This window comes from Marmota marmota, unplaced genomic scaffold (assembly GCF_001458135.2).
Source record: "Marmota marmota marmota unplaced genomic scaffold, marMar, whole genome shotgun sequence".
Lineage (NCBI taxonomy): Eukaryota > Metazoa > Chordata > Mammalia > Rodentia > Sciuridae > Marmota > Marmota marmota.
Window position 1 is genome coordinate 52,660,535 of NW_026000174.1, and position 18,750 is coordinate 52,679,284.

The window sequence follows — 18,750 nt, forward strand, 5'->3', positions numbered from 1 at the left end:
GATTTCTTCTGTTATCCATTCATTATTTAAAAGTGTATTATTTAAGCTCCAGGTGTGAGAGTGTTTTTTTTCATATCTTATTGTTGATTTCTAATTTTATTTCATTATGTTCTGATAGAATGCAAAGTATTATCTGTTTTTTTATATTTGCTAAGATTTCCTTTGTGACCTATAATATGGTCTGTTTTAGAAAATGTTCCATATGCTGCTGAGAAGAAAGTGAATTCCATTGTTGATGGATGAAATAACTATAGATGTCTCTTGGGTCCATATTATTAATTGTATTTTTTTAGTTCTGTAGAATGTTAGTTTATGTCTGGATGATCTATCTAGTAGTAAGAAAGATGTGTTAAAGTCTTATATAGAGAGCAAGTGGATGTTTTTCAGAAAATAACATAGCATAGCTGTCCTCGTGGCCACATTAGTGGTGTATCTTTGACTACCTGCTATCTAGCTGCTGCATTATTGTCAGCCAGGCTTTTGACAACAGCTCAGTGGCAGAGATGATATTCTGCTATGAATTTTCAAGATGCAAATGGTATTTTCCTGAAGGTGGACATTAGAAGTGCCTCTAAGCAGAGCCAACACTTCTGTATAAGTAGGGTTTTAGTCACTGAGTACTTGAATGAGAACTATGTAACTTAATTCCAGGTACAGTGGTTGAGGAAAGCAATGGTTCTGATGAGATGGAGAATTCAGATGAAACAAAGATGTCAGAAGAGATACTGGCTTTGGTGGATGAATTTCAACAGGCCTGGCCGCTGGAAGGCTTTGGGGGAGCACTTGAGATGAAGGGACGACGTCTAGACTTGCAGGGGATACGTGTGCTGAAGAAAGGTCCCCAGGATGGAGTGGCCAAAAGCTCTTGTTATGGAGACTGCAGAAGTGAAGACGATGAAGCAACAGAGTGGGTAAGTTTACCAACTTAGTCCTCATGGAATTGTGCCCTGGTCCTGGGCTGGGGGCTCCTGGTGTGTGCAAAGTGTGAAGTTTTTGTTGAGTGTGGGAACTCTACTGTACTCCACACTCATGGGTAGCCTTCACATTGGAAATGTACCACAGGAAGCATTTTATGTTACTTACGTATTATTACTCTTCTAGGAGATGGGAGGAAATGAAATGGGTATGAAACCACACTCAAACTTCCTGCAGACTTGGAATTGCCCAGATCAGATCTTTCTTTCAGTGTTCTCTAGACAGTCTTCAAGACTGTGATTTTCATTTCATTAACCTTTTTTATTTGTCTTTTTTTTCCCCCAATACCAGGAATTGAACCCAGGGCTTCGTGCATGCTAGGCAAGTACAGCTACACTCCCAGCCCCCATTTTTCATTACTTAGCTGGATATGATGGTGCATGCCTTCTTCCCAGCAAACATGAGACTGAGGCAGAAGGATCACTTGAGCCCTGTAGTTCAACATAACAAGACCTTATTTCCAAGAGTATATAAAGTTTCAAAAGATTAAGTTAAGTTAAGTTAGGTTAAGTTAACTTAACTTAGGTTAAGTTCTCTTTTTTAAGAGAACTTAACCCTAAGACAGGACTGGATTTGTGGGGTTGTGTGGATTGTTTGTTTTTCTTTTGAAACTTTATATTTTAAAAAATATTTTTTAGTTGCTGCATAGCATAAGTAATTGTACATATTAATGGGATACAGTGGATACTCCAACATACCTGTACAATGTCCAATGATCAGATGGTGTAACTAGTATATCCGTCTGGGTTATTCTTAAAGCCATCGAATCCACAGGAATGCGCAGATTTCATAATTGGCCTAATTTGTCCCTGACATACTTCTGTCTTTCAGATCACATTCCAGGTCAAACGTGTAAAGAAACCCAAAGGAGATCATAAGAAAACTCCTGGGAAAAAGGTTGAATCAAACCAAGCAGAAAATGGGCATCGTTACCAAGCAAACCTGGAGATCACTGGTCCCAAGGTGGCATCTCCTGGGCCACAAGGTAAACTTGAATGTTTCAGATGCTAGTTTCTTCTTTTACATTTCACTGTCTCATTTCTCACAAAGGATGTGTTTGTGACTTAGAATAGTTTAGGTGAGAAAATAAAAGAACAAATTCAGTTATTGGTACAAAAAGTTTATTTTGATTATATTACATTATATTTACTTGTTTTTTTTAAACTATCAACTATTTGGCTTATATTTTTATCACCTTAAGCTTAAATATCTGATTCTTAACGTGATAGTCTAGTATAATATAGAAAAGTAGGAGTTTTCACCAGACATCTAGGGTTCAAACACCAGTTCTGCCATTTACTTCCCTGCTCCTCATGTTTCTTATCTATAAAATGGAATGCTAATAGCATTACTGAACATGGTGGTAGTAAGGATTATATGACTTTATATGTGAATAGTACTTAAAATGCACTGGCACATAGGGCCCAATCAGTAGTAGTATGTGTTTGTGAGTCAGAAATCTCTTTAAGTATTGGATAAATATTTTAGAACTGCTCCGAGAGAAATAACACATATATATATAACACAGTTTGGCATGTACTTTCAGGGATTCATATTTGTCCTGAAGCCCATCTATGAGCTCCATGTTAAGGGCCACTGCCATGCACCCAGTTGACTTTCTTTTTTCAGCAATTGAATAACGTTGATAGAATTCCTTTTTAAACATGTTATATTCTTTTTTACAAGGGTATTTTTCTATCTTAGACTGAAAATTTATCTCATTAAAATGTGTCTTATTTGGTTGGGTTTAAGTACTTACCAAAACTGAAAGCAAAGGCCCATAAAAAAATATAAATAATGGGGTCAGCTTAGTTGAATCCAAGAACAAACCTGTAATAAATTCTGAGGACACCAAGAAGGATATTTGTTTATGACTAGAGTTAAAAGCTTGAGTTACTTCTGTTATTAAAGGAAGCTGACATTTGTTAACAAGTTACAGGAGGAAGACAACACTTGCCTCTGTTAGGTCTGTCTCAGTATCAGTGAAAATGATGTCCATACATAAAACATGGAAATGAAGAGTACAATGAATTTTCCTTAAATGTTGTTATTAAATGTCATAGAATTGTGAAGGAAGAAAATTTAGATGAATACTTACTTGTTCTTAAGGTGAAGAACTTTCCTAAGGAAGAGAGAAAAATAATAATGTGGCACTAGAAAGCACTACAGAATAAAAAGACAAAGGGCTGAAAAAAAAGTTTTTCCGAATATTTCTATATATTTATAGAATATATGATGAAGGATATCACTATCATTTAAATAACAGATGCACAACTCAACATCAAAAATACAGTATGGTATTTCAATAAAGTATGAGCAGATTTTTCACCAAATATAAATACATACACACACACTTAGGCATTACTAAACACGTGAGAAATTCAGGTTACTAGCAATCAAAGGAGGACAAACACAAAAAGTCAGTCACTACTTTCACTTATCAAGTTATTTTTAAATGTGTAATAAACAGCAAAAGCTACTAAAATGAATTTGGGTATAGTTTTACAAGAGACCAAAAAATTTCAAAATATACCAATAATTCTACTTCCAGTAATTTACCCTAAATAAATCATCTAATAGGTAGTGCAAAAGATGGCAGTTGATTGTGGGGTTGCTTAATATAGTAAAAATTTGAAAACAACCTGAATGTTATAGCTGAATAAGTAAATTACAACATGTCTGTGCTGTGTACTATGCAACCAGGATAGTTTGTAATCTAGCAGGTGAACAAATGCAGTGTATAAAATAGCATAGAAATACTTCAATTCTTGTGAAATAGTAAATATGCTCTTTTTATCAACTATATATTTTTTTTTACATTTCAGTATCTCTGAAATTCAGAAACATCTTACCCATTGGTTATAACTTACAATAGTTGTAGTTATTTTCCTTTGTTAAATTGCTTAAAACAATATGCACCTTACAACTGATGACATCTTAGATTTGGTGAAATATGGTATAATAAACAAGTGCATAGACATAAAGTGTAGAAAGGAGCTATAAAAATGCTCTAAGTGGTCATCTCCGGGTAATGCAGTGCTTTAGGTAATTTTTTAAAAATTTTCTTCCATAGCCTTTCCATGTTCTAAATATTACATAATAAACCTGTGTTACTTTTTTAACAAAAATCTGAAAGTGTCTTGGAAATTACAGCCACATATGATTGAAACAGTATGAGAGCACTAAAGCAGTGTTAAGTGGACTCAATTTGGGGTGGGGCATTGAACATGCTTGCAAGTTAGATTGTGGAATCACTTATTCCCATTAAAATGAGAAGTTCTGAGCATGGAAGACATGTGGAAATAGAGGCTCAGTATCCCAATTTTTAAATAAATACAGATTCCGTCTACTGTCAGCTCATAAGCTTTCTGGGAAATCCTGACAATGTTCTAAAGCAAAGTATGAAACAGATAGTTTGTGAGCTGTAGGGAAAAAGTTGAGATCATTAAGAGGCATTATAGATTTTCTAAGAACTAATAATAACACTCAACTAATTTCATTTCCTTTTTTGGTTAGGGCTACTAGACTGGAAGACCAGGGAAGTGCCATAGACATAATGTAACTGGATCTCAGCAAGGCATTTAACGAGCCTCTTATGATACCTTGTGAACAAGATGGAGAGATGTGTTCCCATTGCCTGCAGGATAAAGTGCAGACTTCCTAGTGTGGCTACAAGACCCTTTACAGCCTGGCCTCTCTCTACCCTCCAGCACCATTCTCTGAACCAGCCATGTTCTTATTTTACATCTGTGCCTTTGCACATGCCGTTCCCTCTGCCTGGAATGCCCTTATGCCACCTCTGCAGTGCTAAAATACCACTCATCCTTAAACTTCAAACTCAAGTGCCACCTCTTCCTTGGTGCCTGCAAGCAGAATTAGTTGTTCTCTGTGCAAGTGTTCTCTTCCTTCACCCCAGCACTTACCATTATAGTATAATGATGTCTGTTTGCCTTTCTCACTAGACTGTGAGCTCAAGAGCAGGCTGTCTTATTGTTCCTGTGTGTATTGCTAGTGTTTTACACAGTTCTCAGCCCCTTATAATAGGTGCTCAATAAATATTTTTCAAGTGAATTTCTTAAATATAAAAGGAAAATAAGCTTTATTGTAAAACCTATGATATGTCTAAAGTGATTCATTTTAACAGAGTTAATTTGAAATTTTTCTAAACCATTCTTTTCTTTTTTATTAAAATCTAAATTTAAACCCCTGCCTGTTCCTCAGATGGTTTTCTGTTATTGGTAAATTCTTATAGGATAAAGGTGCTAGGCAGAACTCAAGTTCTTCTCTCATCCATTCCCTTGTAATTCCTTCGTAAGTCCCCTACCCAGATGAGACTTGGTTCCACTCTTTTCTTGAGGACTTGATCTAGGAAAAGGGCCTAAACCCAAAAGGTAGTACCTGTGTAGGATATCAACAAACAGAGCTTTATCTGTCATGCTGTCAATACTTGTAATCCCAGCGACAAGGTAGAATGAAGCAGGAAAATCCCACATTTGAAGCCAATCTGAGCAACTTAGTGATATCCTCAGCAACTTAGCAAGACCCTGTCTCCAAAAACTAGGGATGTAGCTCAGTGGTGAAATGTCACTGGGTTCAATTCCTGATGCCAAAAAAATAAATAAATACATAATAAAACAAACAGCTTTAATAGCCTTGAATAGTGTGCTGATTGGAAGCATTCGTGTGAGAGTCAAAATAACCTGGGCTGGATTCCAGCCCTGCCACTGCTCTACCACATGTTGGGCAGGTCACTCACTCTCTCTAAGTCCCTGTTATCTCACCTGAGATGGGAGGATTAAAGCCTGCCTCCTGAGGTTGTGAATGTACAGCACCTAGCCCAGGACCCGAATACATAGTAAGTGCCCTTGCAACAAATGGCAGCCTTTCCTCATCATCATTTCCCACCCTGATGCTTTTCTTTACAGCAGTGGTTCTCCACCAAAGGGTGATTTTGTCCCCCAGGGATATTTGGCAGCATCTGGAGACATTTGGGGTGGGTGTAACAGGGGCTGGTGTAACTGTCCTCGAGTAGGTGGAGGACAGAGATGCTGATAAACGTTCCCCAATGAACAGGACAGGTCTTACAACCAAAATAACTAGCTCAACATGTCAACAGTGTCAGTTTGAGAAACCTTACATTTGAGATATGTTTCTTCTAAATTAAATTTGTCTTAATCAAAATATAGGGGGGTAAAATGCTAACATTTAAGAATATCTTAATTCTGGGGTCTGGGGATATGGCTCAAGTAGTAGCGTACTCACCTGGCGTGAGTGAGGCACTGGGTTCGATCCTCGGCACCACATAAAAATAAAATAAAGATATTATGTCCACCTAAAGCTAAAAAATAAATATTTTAAAAAAAGAATACCTTAATCCTTATTTATGTTGATCAACCTTAAATCCAACAAAGCATTCTATTTTTACTTCAACTAATTTCAAGAATAAGGCTTTATTCAAATATGACTTTTACTCCTGTTGCCATGAATGATGAGATTTTAATTAGATCTGTTTGTTGACTGTGGAAATGATTAAACCCTAAAGAATGACTGGCATCACCAAATGCGCTCATCTGGATGAAATAATCACCTTTATAGTTATGTCCATTCATGACATACTTTCCTTCCAGGAAAAAAACGAGACTACCAGAGTCTGGGGTGGCCCAGCCCAGATGAGTGCCTCAAGCTCCGCTGGGTAGAGCTGACTGCCATCGTGAGTACCTGGCTTGCAGTTTCTTCAAAAAACATTGAGTGAGTATCTTCAACCTATCCTTCCTTCATGACATTGTGACAGCAGGCCCACTGGGCTTTAGCTGACTTTAGGGATGTCCTCTTTGTCAACAGCTCTCAGAAGAGTAGCCCTCCTGGAGCTGTGGTCAGCCAAGGATGACCATTGCTGACCATAGCCGCAGAATGGACTCATGTCATGACAGGGAAGCACTGAATGTGCCCTTGCTCTCAGTGCACTCACCCACATTTTGGAGAAGCCATCAGAAATCATGTGTAACTTTGTTGAGCTGAAGGTTAGATCCCTTGTAGAAACAAACCCATGGTCTCTTGTGAACATTGAACACTTGTAGGGCAGCCAGAGCAAGTCCAGACTTACCAAAAGTGCCAGATTCAGGCCAAACACAGTTGCCTCTCTGATAACTGCTTTTTTTCATTGGACAATGTATTACGGGCTTTTTCTGTCTGTGTTAGAACTCCCCAAGGTTTACCACTAAGCCTTCTGATTTTACAATCACTCTCAGACTCACCTACTCTCAAAACTGTATTCACCACTGATAAATTGACAACTCCCAAATTTAGATCTCCAGCCCAGATCATTCTTCAAAGCCCTCAACTCGTTTATGGACTCATCTACTGAACCCTCTGTCTACATCTCTCTTAGGCACCCCAAGCTCAAGAAAACAAAACCCATGATTTTCTTGCCCACAATCCATTTAAAAAAAAAAAAAAATCACTGGTTCTTTTTTGTTGTTGTTTCATTTCATATTTTAATAAACATCTCTAGGAATTCAAGGCACCATACTTAATAACCCTTCTCCCTTCTCCCTTAAACCCAGTCTGTGCCAATTCTTGCCACTTTTACTCGCTGAGTACTTTTCCAAATCATTTACTTCATTACCACTGCTTCCTTCTGAAACAGCACTATCATCTCCACTCAGCTTCCTCCTGTTGCCCTCTTGTTCTGTGCACTCTGGCACTCTTGCCCTACTCGATCCATTTGCTCCTCAGTGCTCAGAATTATCTGAATACAAGTAAAAAAAAAAAATTTTTTTTTTTTTTTTTTTGTACTGGGAATTGAACCCAGGTTGCTTAACCACTGAGCCACATCCCCAGCTCTTTTTATTTTTAATTTAGAGACAGGGTCTTTCTTGCTAAGTTGCTTAAGGCCTCGCTGAATTGCTAAGGCTGGCTTTGAAGTTACGATTCTCCTGCCTCAGCTTTTGGAGCCACTGGGATTAGAGGTGTGTGCTACCGCACCTAGGAAGTCAAATCGTATTTAAAACACTCTGGTAACTTCTTATTGCTCTGCGCCCTGTCTTGCCACCTTCAGCTTTGCCCTCCCCCCATGTGCTGTGGCCTTTACCTGCAATATTGTTCTCACTACTTTTCTCACCTGGTTCATTCATACTTAAGATTTTCTACGTAAAACTTACTTCTTCTGGGAAACCTTCATGAACCAGCCCCCTCATGGTGCAGAGGATATATATACCATTCATTATGCCATCTTTTGATCTTTTCTAACTTACCACATCTGTAATAAGTGAGTCCGGCACAAGATGATGAGCACACAGAAGGAACCATGTTTTCTGTATTACTTTTAAATATAATTATTATAGCCCTGAGGTCTGACATGTCATAAGTTCTGTATAAATAAAAATGAATGAATGGCTTCCTGATATGTTAAAATTTTTAAATGGCTTGTTTGAACTTAATTTTTGAAGTAAAATTCTGCAGTGCCAACTTGCCATTATCAGTGCATATGACAGTCTATAACATGTAACCCCTGTGTAGTAGGAAAATGCCCTCTTGGGGTCATAAAGGAAAGTGTCTAACATACACAGTGTAGGGCACAGTTGTGTCTGTAAAATTCACTTGGAGTCATAAAGGAAAATATTTTTATTACACATAGCATAATGCACAACCGTGTCTGTGGAGAATTTACTATCAAGCCTTTTGGGGACTTCTTCTATGGGGACAAGTGTGCTTTTGTGCATAAAGGAAAAGATAGGAACCAGGTATATGTGTTATCACCATCTGCACCCTGGAAGAAGTCCTACAAGAAAACCCACCCATTTGGAAACCTCCCTGGTGAGGAGTTGGTGGACATGAGGAGGTGGAAGTCATGGGCAGCAGATTGTTAGTGCTCGTCACTCTACCCACTTGGATTTGGCTCATGTGGTATTCTTCATTTTCCAGCATCACAGAACACATAGACTTTGCCACTCCCATACAGCAGCCAGCGACCGAGCCCCTGTGCAATGGCAATCTCCCCACGAGCATGCATACCCTGGACCACTTGCATGGGGTATCCAACCGAGCCAGTCTGCACTACACTGGTGAGAGTCAGCTGACAGAGGTGAGTGATCAGCTTTGTTCAGCCTGTTGCATTTTTAGCCTCACTGTTGTGATGCAGCTGATAGTAGAAAGTACAAATGGCCAGGACTCATTTTTTGCTATTTTTCAGTTAGCTGTTATCTAGGTGGCTTGAGATCTAGTGTAATGTCTTTCAGACCCTGGGACTGAGCTTATGCTTTCTTTGTGACTATAAAATTTTAAATTTGACTTATCCCTCTAGGTGGGTAGTATTCTGCCTTGCTATCAGATAGAGGCTCATGAGAGAAGTATGTGAAGCAGTTAATTCTCCTGATGGCATTCTAAAGAAGAAGGAGAGGACAGATCCAGCTTATACCTAGCAAAGAATAGACGTCAAAGATGATCGGAAAACATACCATAGATACCTACACCAGAAGATGGGCTAAATAAATTTTGGTACAGACATACCATGCAATGATACCAGTAGGAAGATTGGATAGAAATATATTTATCGGCATGAAGAAATTTTCAGAATATATTATGTGAAAACATAGGTTACAGTATGTGGTATAATCCCATATTTCATGAGAAAAATAATGTAAGTATACATAGAAAAGTATCTAAAACATACTCACATATAAACATATATATACATAGAGTAGCTTTGTCTGGGTGACAAGATTACAAATAGTTTTCAATTCCCTTATTTTCTAATGTTGTTAGAGTGAATATGTTTTACATGTTTGTATTTTTACTAAGTGGGAGAGGGCTGAGAGGATGGCAGATGTCCTTAAATGTGTCTTTCCCAGACTACCTCACCAACAGAACTGCAGAAGCCACGTGCCCTCATGCTCCTGTGCCCAGTTCAGCCTCAGCACTGTCATATGGGGCCTGCTTTGCCTTCACTCCTCTAATCTGCCATCTCCTTCTCTTCTAGGTATTGCAAAATCTTGGTAAAGACCAATATCCACAACAGTCACTTGAACAAATTGGTACCCGAATTGCCAAAGTTTTGGAAAAGGTAAGGCACCCTGCAGGAGCTCTAGAAATAATTGTCTACCTTCTGACTTCTTTTCCAGATTATTTGTCCCTAAATGGTTCTCACCTCTTCTATTAACTAACATTCAGTGACCAAAGGGGTAGTATGACATGTCAGGACATTTTAATGACTTTTCCATTCGTTTTTCCTTTACTTGGTTACATTTTTTTCTTCCTCTTTGTTTACCTCCTATGGGAGACTGAACCAAGTCAATTTCTCATCTCACTCCAGCTCAGGTTTACAGAGGTGCTGGTATTGGCAACCATGGAATCTAGGTATATGAAATAAGACAGGTGTTCCTTTGGCGAAGGAAGTTTGGCTTTTGGATGGCAGATGGGCATTATACCTTGAAATAGCTTTTCTCTTCAAATCTTGAAGCAAAGGATTTACAAAACTGCATTTTCAAACAGCCTACAGAAAACATAATTGAAAATCTCAGACTACTCTTCTACTTCTGTGTGATATTTTTGTAAAGAGGGGTTTTTAATTTTGTTACTTTACAGCTAAGAACCTCTCCATTTTATTACTGTAGCATACTCAAGAGGTTGTATAATAGTGACTAGGAAAAGCAGCTCAAGCTCCACTATGAGCATGACAGCACAGGAGAACCCCTCCTTCCTCAGTGTCACACATGGGAAATCTATTGGCATAGTCCGTTTATAATGAAGTAAAGCACAGATGTGCTCCCCAGATTCAAAAAAAAAAAAAAAAAAACATAAAGGTTTCCAAAAGCAGTTAAGATCAACACTGAAGCCATACAGGACAAATTGTAGCATAATCTGGGCTAGGCTAGCAATTTCAGAATATGTCAGAAATCCATTACCTAAAGAAACTTTATGTAGCCCAACCAGGAAAATCCCTGGTAATTAAACAGAGCAGCCACAGCATTGGTACAAACATATAAGAAAGCCAGAGAGGAAACAGCAGTAAATTAACCAGAGAACCCTCAGTAAAAAACAATAGGACTGTGGGATAGATTACAAATAAGTTTAGACTTTGGGCTGTGAACTTTAAAATTTATTCATAAATTTATTTTCACAGCTTTCTTAAATTTATTCATGAATCACAGCAAAAACATAAAAACGTAGGAAGAGATTAGCAAAGACTGTGAAAACAGAAGAAAATAGAAAACAACCCCAGAAAGTGACAACACTAGAAGAAGCGACAAAAGACTATAACACAAACACAAAAAGGGACATATAGGACAGAAATGAGAAGACCAAAATCAAAGAGTTAAAAAGAATTGAAGAGAGTATGATAGGAAAGAGTTAAATAAACACAACATAGCCAGTCTTATTTTATTTCTATGAAATATATTTACAAGCACATACTAAATGTTAGGGAAAACTGATCCAAAGCAGCAGCAGTGCTTATTCAAACAAATTATTTGACTTTCAAAAGAAAGAAAAAGTCCTTGACACCTGACCTCTAACAGCAGATTAGTCTCCAAGAGAGATTCTTTCACTTCGGCACTTTTCTTTTTAAAGTTATTGTTGGTCTTATAAAAAGTATGTCTATAAAAACCTTTCTCTTCATTTAAAACAAAAAGGCAGAAACATGAAGTGGGAACTAGCCGAAAAGCTGGGGCTAGAGCTTGGGGTGGGGGGACTCTACTCCACCTTGAGGAGAGATGTTAATAAGCTGAGTACAGAGCCTTGAGCCAATGCCTGGTGGAACTGGGCCTCCTTAGACACCCTCACTGAACTGATATAACTTGTGAAAGAACAACTTAGAATTAGGAAAACCAAATCACGAGGTAATTGGCTAAAGGAAGATTTGAAAAGAGAGTCAACAGAATATTAGAAAGAAATATAAATAAATAATTTCCAAATTAAGGCAAAACAAAAAGGAATACAAGAGCAAATAAACATGATGGATAATGCCTAAGGAAAACAGAAGACATAAATGAGGAACTGGTTGGTTTGGTTTTTGTTTTTTTGGGTTTTTTTGCAGTGCTGGGGATGGAACCCAGGGCCTTGTGCTTGCTAGGCAATATACCTCAACATTGTAAAAGCTATCTATGCTAAACCCAAAGGAATATGCATAGGAAAAGAGGAATTCAAACTATCCCTATTTGCTGGTGACATGATTCTATATTTAGAAGATAAAAAACAATTCCACCAGAAAACTTCTAGAACCAGTAAATGAATTGAGCAAAGTAATATGATATTAAATCAACCCCATAAATCAAATGTGTTCCTATACATCAGTGATGAATCCACTGCAAGAGAAATTAGGAAAACTGCCCCATTCGCAATAGCCTCAAAAAAAAAAAAAAAAAAAAAAACTTGGGAATCAGTGTAACAAAAGAGATGAAAGACCTCTACAATGAGATCTACAGAACACTAAAGGAAGAAACTGAAGAGGACCTTAGAAGATGGAAAGATCTCCCAGGCTCTTGGATAGGCAGAATTAATATTGTCAATATGGCCATGCTACCAAAAGCGTTACAGAGATTTAATGCAATTTCTATTAAAATCCTAATGACATTCTTCATAGAAATAGAAAAGGCAACCATAAAATTCATCTGGAAAAATAAGAGACCCAGAATAGCCAAAGCAGTGCTTAGCAAGAAAAACAAAGCAGGAAGCATCACAAATACCAGGCCTTAAACTATACTACAGAAGTATAATAACAAAAGCAGCATGGTATTGCACCAAAGCAGACATGTACAAAATAGAAAACACAGAGACAAATCTACCTAAATACAGTTATCTCATACTAGACAAAGGCACCATAAACATAAATTACAAAGAAGAAAATATTCTTTAATCAGAATTCAAAAAATAAAATAAAAATTAATGCCAAGAAAAGCCAGGCAAGGTGGCTTATGCCTGTAATCTTAGTAGTTCAGGGGGCTGGGGCAGGAGGATAGCAAGTTTAAAGCTAGCCTCAGCAACTCAGCAAGCCCCTGTCTCAAAAAATAAAAAGGGCTGGGGGTACGGCTCGGTGATTAAGCCCCTGTGTTTAATCTCAATTAATGACAAAAATGTTCTTCCGCCTAGAAATTCTAAACATTATGTAAGCAGCTCCTGAGTCAAGGAGGAGGTATAGAATATAGTTGTGATTCCTTGAAAGTAATCGTGAAAACAAAATATCAGAATGGATCTTGAACAGATATCAGAGGAATTTTCATAACATTATACCCATATGAGTAAAAGTGCAAAAAAGAAGAAAACATAAAACACCCAAAGAGAGGAATACAAACCAAAACAAAACAACGCAAAAGAAAAGAATTAACACAAAGAAAAGAATGTATTATGCAGAAAATTGATAGAAATAATCTAAAAGTTGATTTCTTACATATATTAATAAAATAGACAAATCACTAGCTAATACATGAAAAGGGGATTGCCTGAATAATCAAAAATAAGGACTAACCATCAAAATAGAATATTAAAAAATAAGACTACTTTGAAAAAAAACAAGAAACTATATAATTTATTCAAATAAATTTTAAAACTTAGATGAAATTTGTAGAAAAGAACGACTTACAACAATTGACCTTAGTAGAGACAGAGTCAAATTCAGAAAAAATTGGTATAGGAAAAAAATGGAGAAAAGAGTTAACTTCAGCCATAAATTCACTAGGCCCAGATGACTTCATGGGACATTTCTAACTAATCTTTAAAGACCAAAAAATGCCAGTGCTGCTATATTTCAGAGAATTGAAAAAAAGAAAGAAAACTTATTTATGAAGCAAATATATCATTTGTTTTAGTCAGCTTTTTTGCTGCTGTGACTGAAAGACCCAACTAGAAAAACTGCAGAAGAGGAAAGGTTATTTAGGGGCTTACGGTTTCAGAGGTACGTAAGTGGCCAGCTCCATACCTCGGGGCTCAAGTTGAGGCAGGACATTATGGCCGAAGAGCATGGCAAAGGGAAGCAGCTCACATGATGATCAGGAAGCAGAGAGAGAGACCCCACTCTCCAGATACAAAATATATACCCCATAGCCACACCCCTAATGAACCATTTTCCATAGCCACACCCCACCTGCCTCCAGACACCACTCAATTAATCCCATCACGGATTAATTCTCTGATTAGGTTTTAAGGCTACAACCCAATCAGTTCTCCTCCAAACCTTCTTGTATTATCTCACACGTGAGCTAGATGTGGGGGACACCACATCTAAACCATAACATCATTGATACCCAAATCTGAAAAAAAAAAAATATATCAAAAACTGTGAACCTATTTCACTTGTCAACCTCAATTCAAATGTATTAAACAAAATATTAACAAACAGAATCCAGCAGCATATTAAAAATATACACACACACATACATACACATCAATCATGACCAGGTACCCCAGGAATGCAAAATTGGTTCACTATTTAGAAACCATGAATATTCCTCATATTCAAAGAGATAAAGGGGAAAATCATATAATTATACCCAAACTTGCACAAGCATTGGACACATCCTATACCAACTTATATTGAGAGCTCTAACTTAGGAAGTGGTAGATACTTAACATGATATGTGTTATATGTGTTATGTACACGTATGTATATAATCATGCTAAGTATATGTATGTATATACATGTATGTCAGACATGTATGTGTCTAACATAGGTATTGTACATAGGAGGCAAGCCAGGACCTTACAAGATATTATCTAGGCACTTCCCTGTTTAAGAACAAGATAAGAATGTCCACTTTATCTACTCTACTTAACAAGAGTACGGGAATATTGATGTAGAGAAAGAAAACAAAGACATTCAGACTGCCTACTTGTATCTAAGAAGATTATAATCCAAAATAATTCATGGAAAAGCAAAGAATAAGAATTTAATCAGGCAACAGATTAAAAATTAATACACATATAAAATTAATATTCCAGTTAGGATGTGGTAGGTCAGGACAGGTCAGTAAATTGTAATAACTTGAAAGAGCCAGGTAAACCTTTAAATTCATATTTTTGAAGGCATCACAGAACTGCAGAAGCAATGGGACATGAAAGAACTCAATTAGTAGTGACAGAAGAACCTTTCTAAGGTGAGTTGCCAGTGACCAGCTGTTCAGTTCCCCCATCCCCAACCCCCATGGGGGCTTTTGCTGATTCTGGATCTGAGCTAAGAATCAGGCCTAGTCCACAGAAAAAGCGAATGCTGGGAAAAAGAAAAACAGCAAGGCTTGTCGCAGTTGCACAAGGAAGGATTAACGGGTTGGAAATGGAACATACAGCCAGTTTTTTTCCAAGGAGCATTTAATTAGCACTAAGGCCACCACACAGGAGTCTGGGGAATTTGCCTAACAACTTAAAAAATAAATAAATAAAAGTAGAGTGAAGTATTTTCATTTCACATTTCTTAGGAAACAAAGAACCAACCTTAAGCACATGGTTGGTCTTTCCCTCAAGATTTTCATTTGGAAGCTGCCTGTATGGGAGAGTGAAGTATGCGGGGAACCTCTAAGACAGAAACCCACCAGGGACTTTTAATCAAAAATCCCTTAGTGCCACACTAAGGAACAGGGATGAGCCAGAGGTGATTGAGTCTTAAATGAAACTGCAAGCCAGCCCAACCCATCTCAGTATATCTATTAATTTAAGAACAAAATATGGACAGGAATGAATTGACCTGTCCATCACTACATTTGCCTAGTGGAAGGAAGGAAGACCCTGCCCCGCTGAAGTCTAGTACCATCTGGACCCCCTGGTTTTAACATACAAGCACCGGAAGACAGTTTAAGAAATGCTAGAGGCACTGGAGTCATTGCACAGTGGTAGTGCACTTGCCTAGCACGTGTAAGGCACTGGGTTCAATTCTCAGCACCACATATAAATAAATAAAGATTCATTGAAAACTAAAAAAATAAATAAATAAAATTGTGTGTGCTAGTATTAAAAAAAAAAAAGAAGGAAAGAATTGCAAAGAGACAGAAACTTGGCTGATGACAAAACAAAATGCAGACAATAGGAGCAGACACACAGATAATCCAGATACTTTAGCTAATACACAAAGCCTTTAAAATAACCACAATTAGTACGTTCACAAAAACAGAGGAAAAGATGGAGGAAATAGATGAAAAAGACATTTTCCCTAGAGAGTTAGAAGCTATAAAAAAAAAGAATATCAACATTTTAGAACTTTAAAATACAATAAATAACAAAAGAACTCTTTGAGTGGGTTTAATATCAGATTGAGCACATCAGAGCCAGGAATTGGTAAATTAGAATAATATGCAAACTAAACCACCAAGAATGGGGAAAAGCTGGTAAGAGCATAAGAACTATGATGGAAAAATAATTGAAGTTTCAGAAGTAGAGGAGAGAGAACAGGGCAGAAGAAATAAGCAAGAAATATTCCAAAATGGATGAAAGATATCAGCCTACAAATTCTAAAAGCTCAACAAACCCCAAGCACAATAAGGAGGAAAAAAAAAAATCACACATAGGCACATCATGGTGAAACCATTTATAGTCCACAGGCCTCCTGTCTGGACTAGGCTCAGCCAGGCACTTCAGCTGGTATCAGCTGAAGTCACCATGCAGCCAGGGCTAGACACACAAAATAATGTCATTCACACACTTGGAGCCTCCTGGAAAGGCTGAAAGAGTGGGAAGCCAGGCTCTAGCTCCAATCATCTATCCAGTACAGTGGCCAGCACAGAATGGCTCAGGGTTCTTTACAATACCTGGCCTGGATAGGAGAGTGAAGTATGCTGGGAACCTCCAAAAGGGAAAGTCTTTTAGAAGAAATTGCTAGTAGTGACGAACATGTGGCCCACGTTTCTTCCAAGTAAAAAAGCAACAGTAAGAGCAGTAGCTTCTTAATAGATGTGATGGAAACCAGAAGCCAATGTAGCCACATCTTTAAAGTGCTAGACAAAGAAAACTACAAGCCTAAAATTCTGTGCCAGCAACAATATCCTTCAAAAGCAACAAAAATAAAGATGAGTTCAGTAGAACAAAAACGGAAGAGAATTTGGCACCAGAAGGGCTGCACTGAAATAAAAACTAAAGGGAATGGGCTGGGGTTAGAGCTCAGTGGGTAAAGTGCTTGCTTCACGTGCACAAGGCCCTGAGTTCAATCCCCAGCACCACAAAAAAAAAAAAAAAATGGAACTCCTCAGGAAAATGATCCCAGATAGAAATATGGACATGCAAGAAGAAATGAAGAACACTGGAAAGAAAAATACAGTCAAGCAGAAACTGTACAAAATAATAATTGTTGCACCCTGAGCAGTTTCAATTTTGTGCTTATCTAGAATTTATGGTAACAGCAGCATAAGTGATAAGGGGGAAATAAATAGAGTTTTAATTGGTATCAGCCAAGCAGTGAAAGTAACAATTTGCATTGGACTTTAATAACAATACATGTTTTATGCCCTAGGCTAACTACTAAAAATTTATTTTAAAATATAACTTAATAGAAGGAAATGGAATAATGTGAAATATTTAATTAATCCAACATAAAACAATAAAGATAAAAGCACATAAAACTATAACACAAATAGTAAATACAGATGCAAGTACATCATTAGATAAGTGCAAAACCACTATTAATTTAAGAACTAAGTGTGGACCAGGTTTTTTAAATCTAACCATATATGCTGTTTATGAGAAAAACACTTTAAATATTAGAATACAGAAAGGTTGAAGGTACAGATATGGAAGTAATATATACAAACAGTAATAAAAGAAATTTGGTGTGGTTACACTCGTAACAGAAAAAGTGAATTTTAAAGAAGCTTGCTAGAGTTAAAGTGGTGTTTTTCATAATGACCAAGGGACCTGTTGTAAGCTGAAGTGGCCCCCAAAAGATACCTATGTCTGAATCCCTGGAACCTGTGCAAGTTACCTAATATGACAGAAAAGAATTTTTCAGATAAGATTAAGTATTGGGAGATGGAGAGATTATTTTGGATTACAAATTGGAAGATGGAGAGATTATTTTGGATTACGTAGGAGGGTACTAAATCCAGTCATGTGTATTCTTATAAAAGAGGGACAAAGGGGGAAATTTGACATAGATAGAAGAGGAGATGGCAATATGACCACAGAGATAGAGGTTGAAGTGATAAGGCCACAAGACAAAGAATGCTAGCAACTACCAAAGACCAAAAGAAGTAAGAAATAGATTCTTCTCTAGATCCTCTGGAGAGAGTACACCCCTGACACATTGATTTCAACCCAGTAGTACTGATTTCAGATGTCTTGTCTACAAAAGAGTAAATTTCTGTTGTATTAAACCATCAAATTTTTGTTCGTTTGTCACAGTAGACACAGAAAACTAACGCAGATTAAATAATACAAGGTAGATAAGCTTCATAAACTGTATGAAATCAATAACATCGCTTTAAATATATAAACACTGACATATCTCAAAGAAAAAACACATAATCCCAATCTAGGTAGATTTAAGTTTGCAAAAAAGAATATTTATCATATGTACACATTTAACATATGATTGAGCCTAAAGAGGACTTCAGTAGTTATTATTATTTAGCATGTGTCTCTGACCAAAATAGATTAAGCTAGAATGAGTAAAACTACCATAAAATGACAAATAGCCTTCAGGTACATAGCAAAACCCCAAAAGAAAAGAGAGTTTTAAAATTTTTTATTTGTACATTATAATTATACATAAGAGTGGGATTCATTATATCATACACATGCACATAATTTGTTCAATCTCCATTTTAACTTTTAAAAATGTCTAAGACCTAAGTGAGGAAAAATATA

General features: G+C 37.1%; 1 protein-coding gene across 5 annotated transcripts in view; it reads left to right on the forward strand.

Moving 5' to 3' along the window:
• Ttc17 (tetratricopeptide repeat domain 17) overlaps positions 1-18,750 on the forward strand; it is a 110,768-nt gene that overhangs the window by 72,255 nt on the left and 19,763 nt on the right. For 2 of the 5 annotated variants that reach the window (XM_048788635.1, XM_015477795.2), the window contains 5 exons: positions 652-911; positions 1,807-1,960; positions 6,603-6,723; positions 8,899-9,058; positions 9,953-10,036. In XM_048788635.1, coding sequence (XP_048644592.1) covers positions 652-911; positions 1,807-1,960; positions 6,603-6,723; positions 8,899-9,058; positions 9,953-10,036 — 779 coding nt within the window. Of the gene's footprint in view, positions 1-651; positions 912-1,806; positions 1,961-4,491; positions 5,183-6,602; positions 6,724-8,898; positions 9,059-9,277; positions 9,733-9,952; positions 10,037-18,750 lie in introns of those variants that run through there. The other 3 variants (XM_048788638.1, XM_015477796.2, XM_048788636.1) reach the window with 2 other exon arrangements.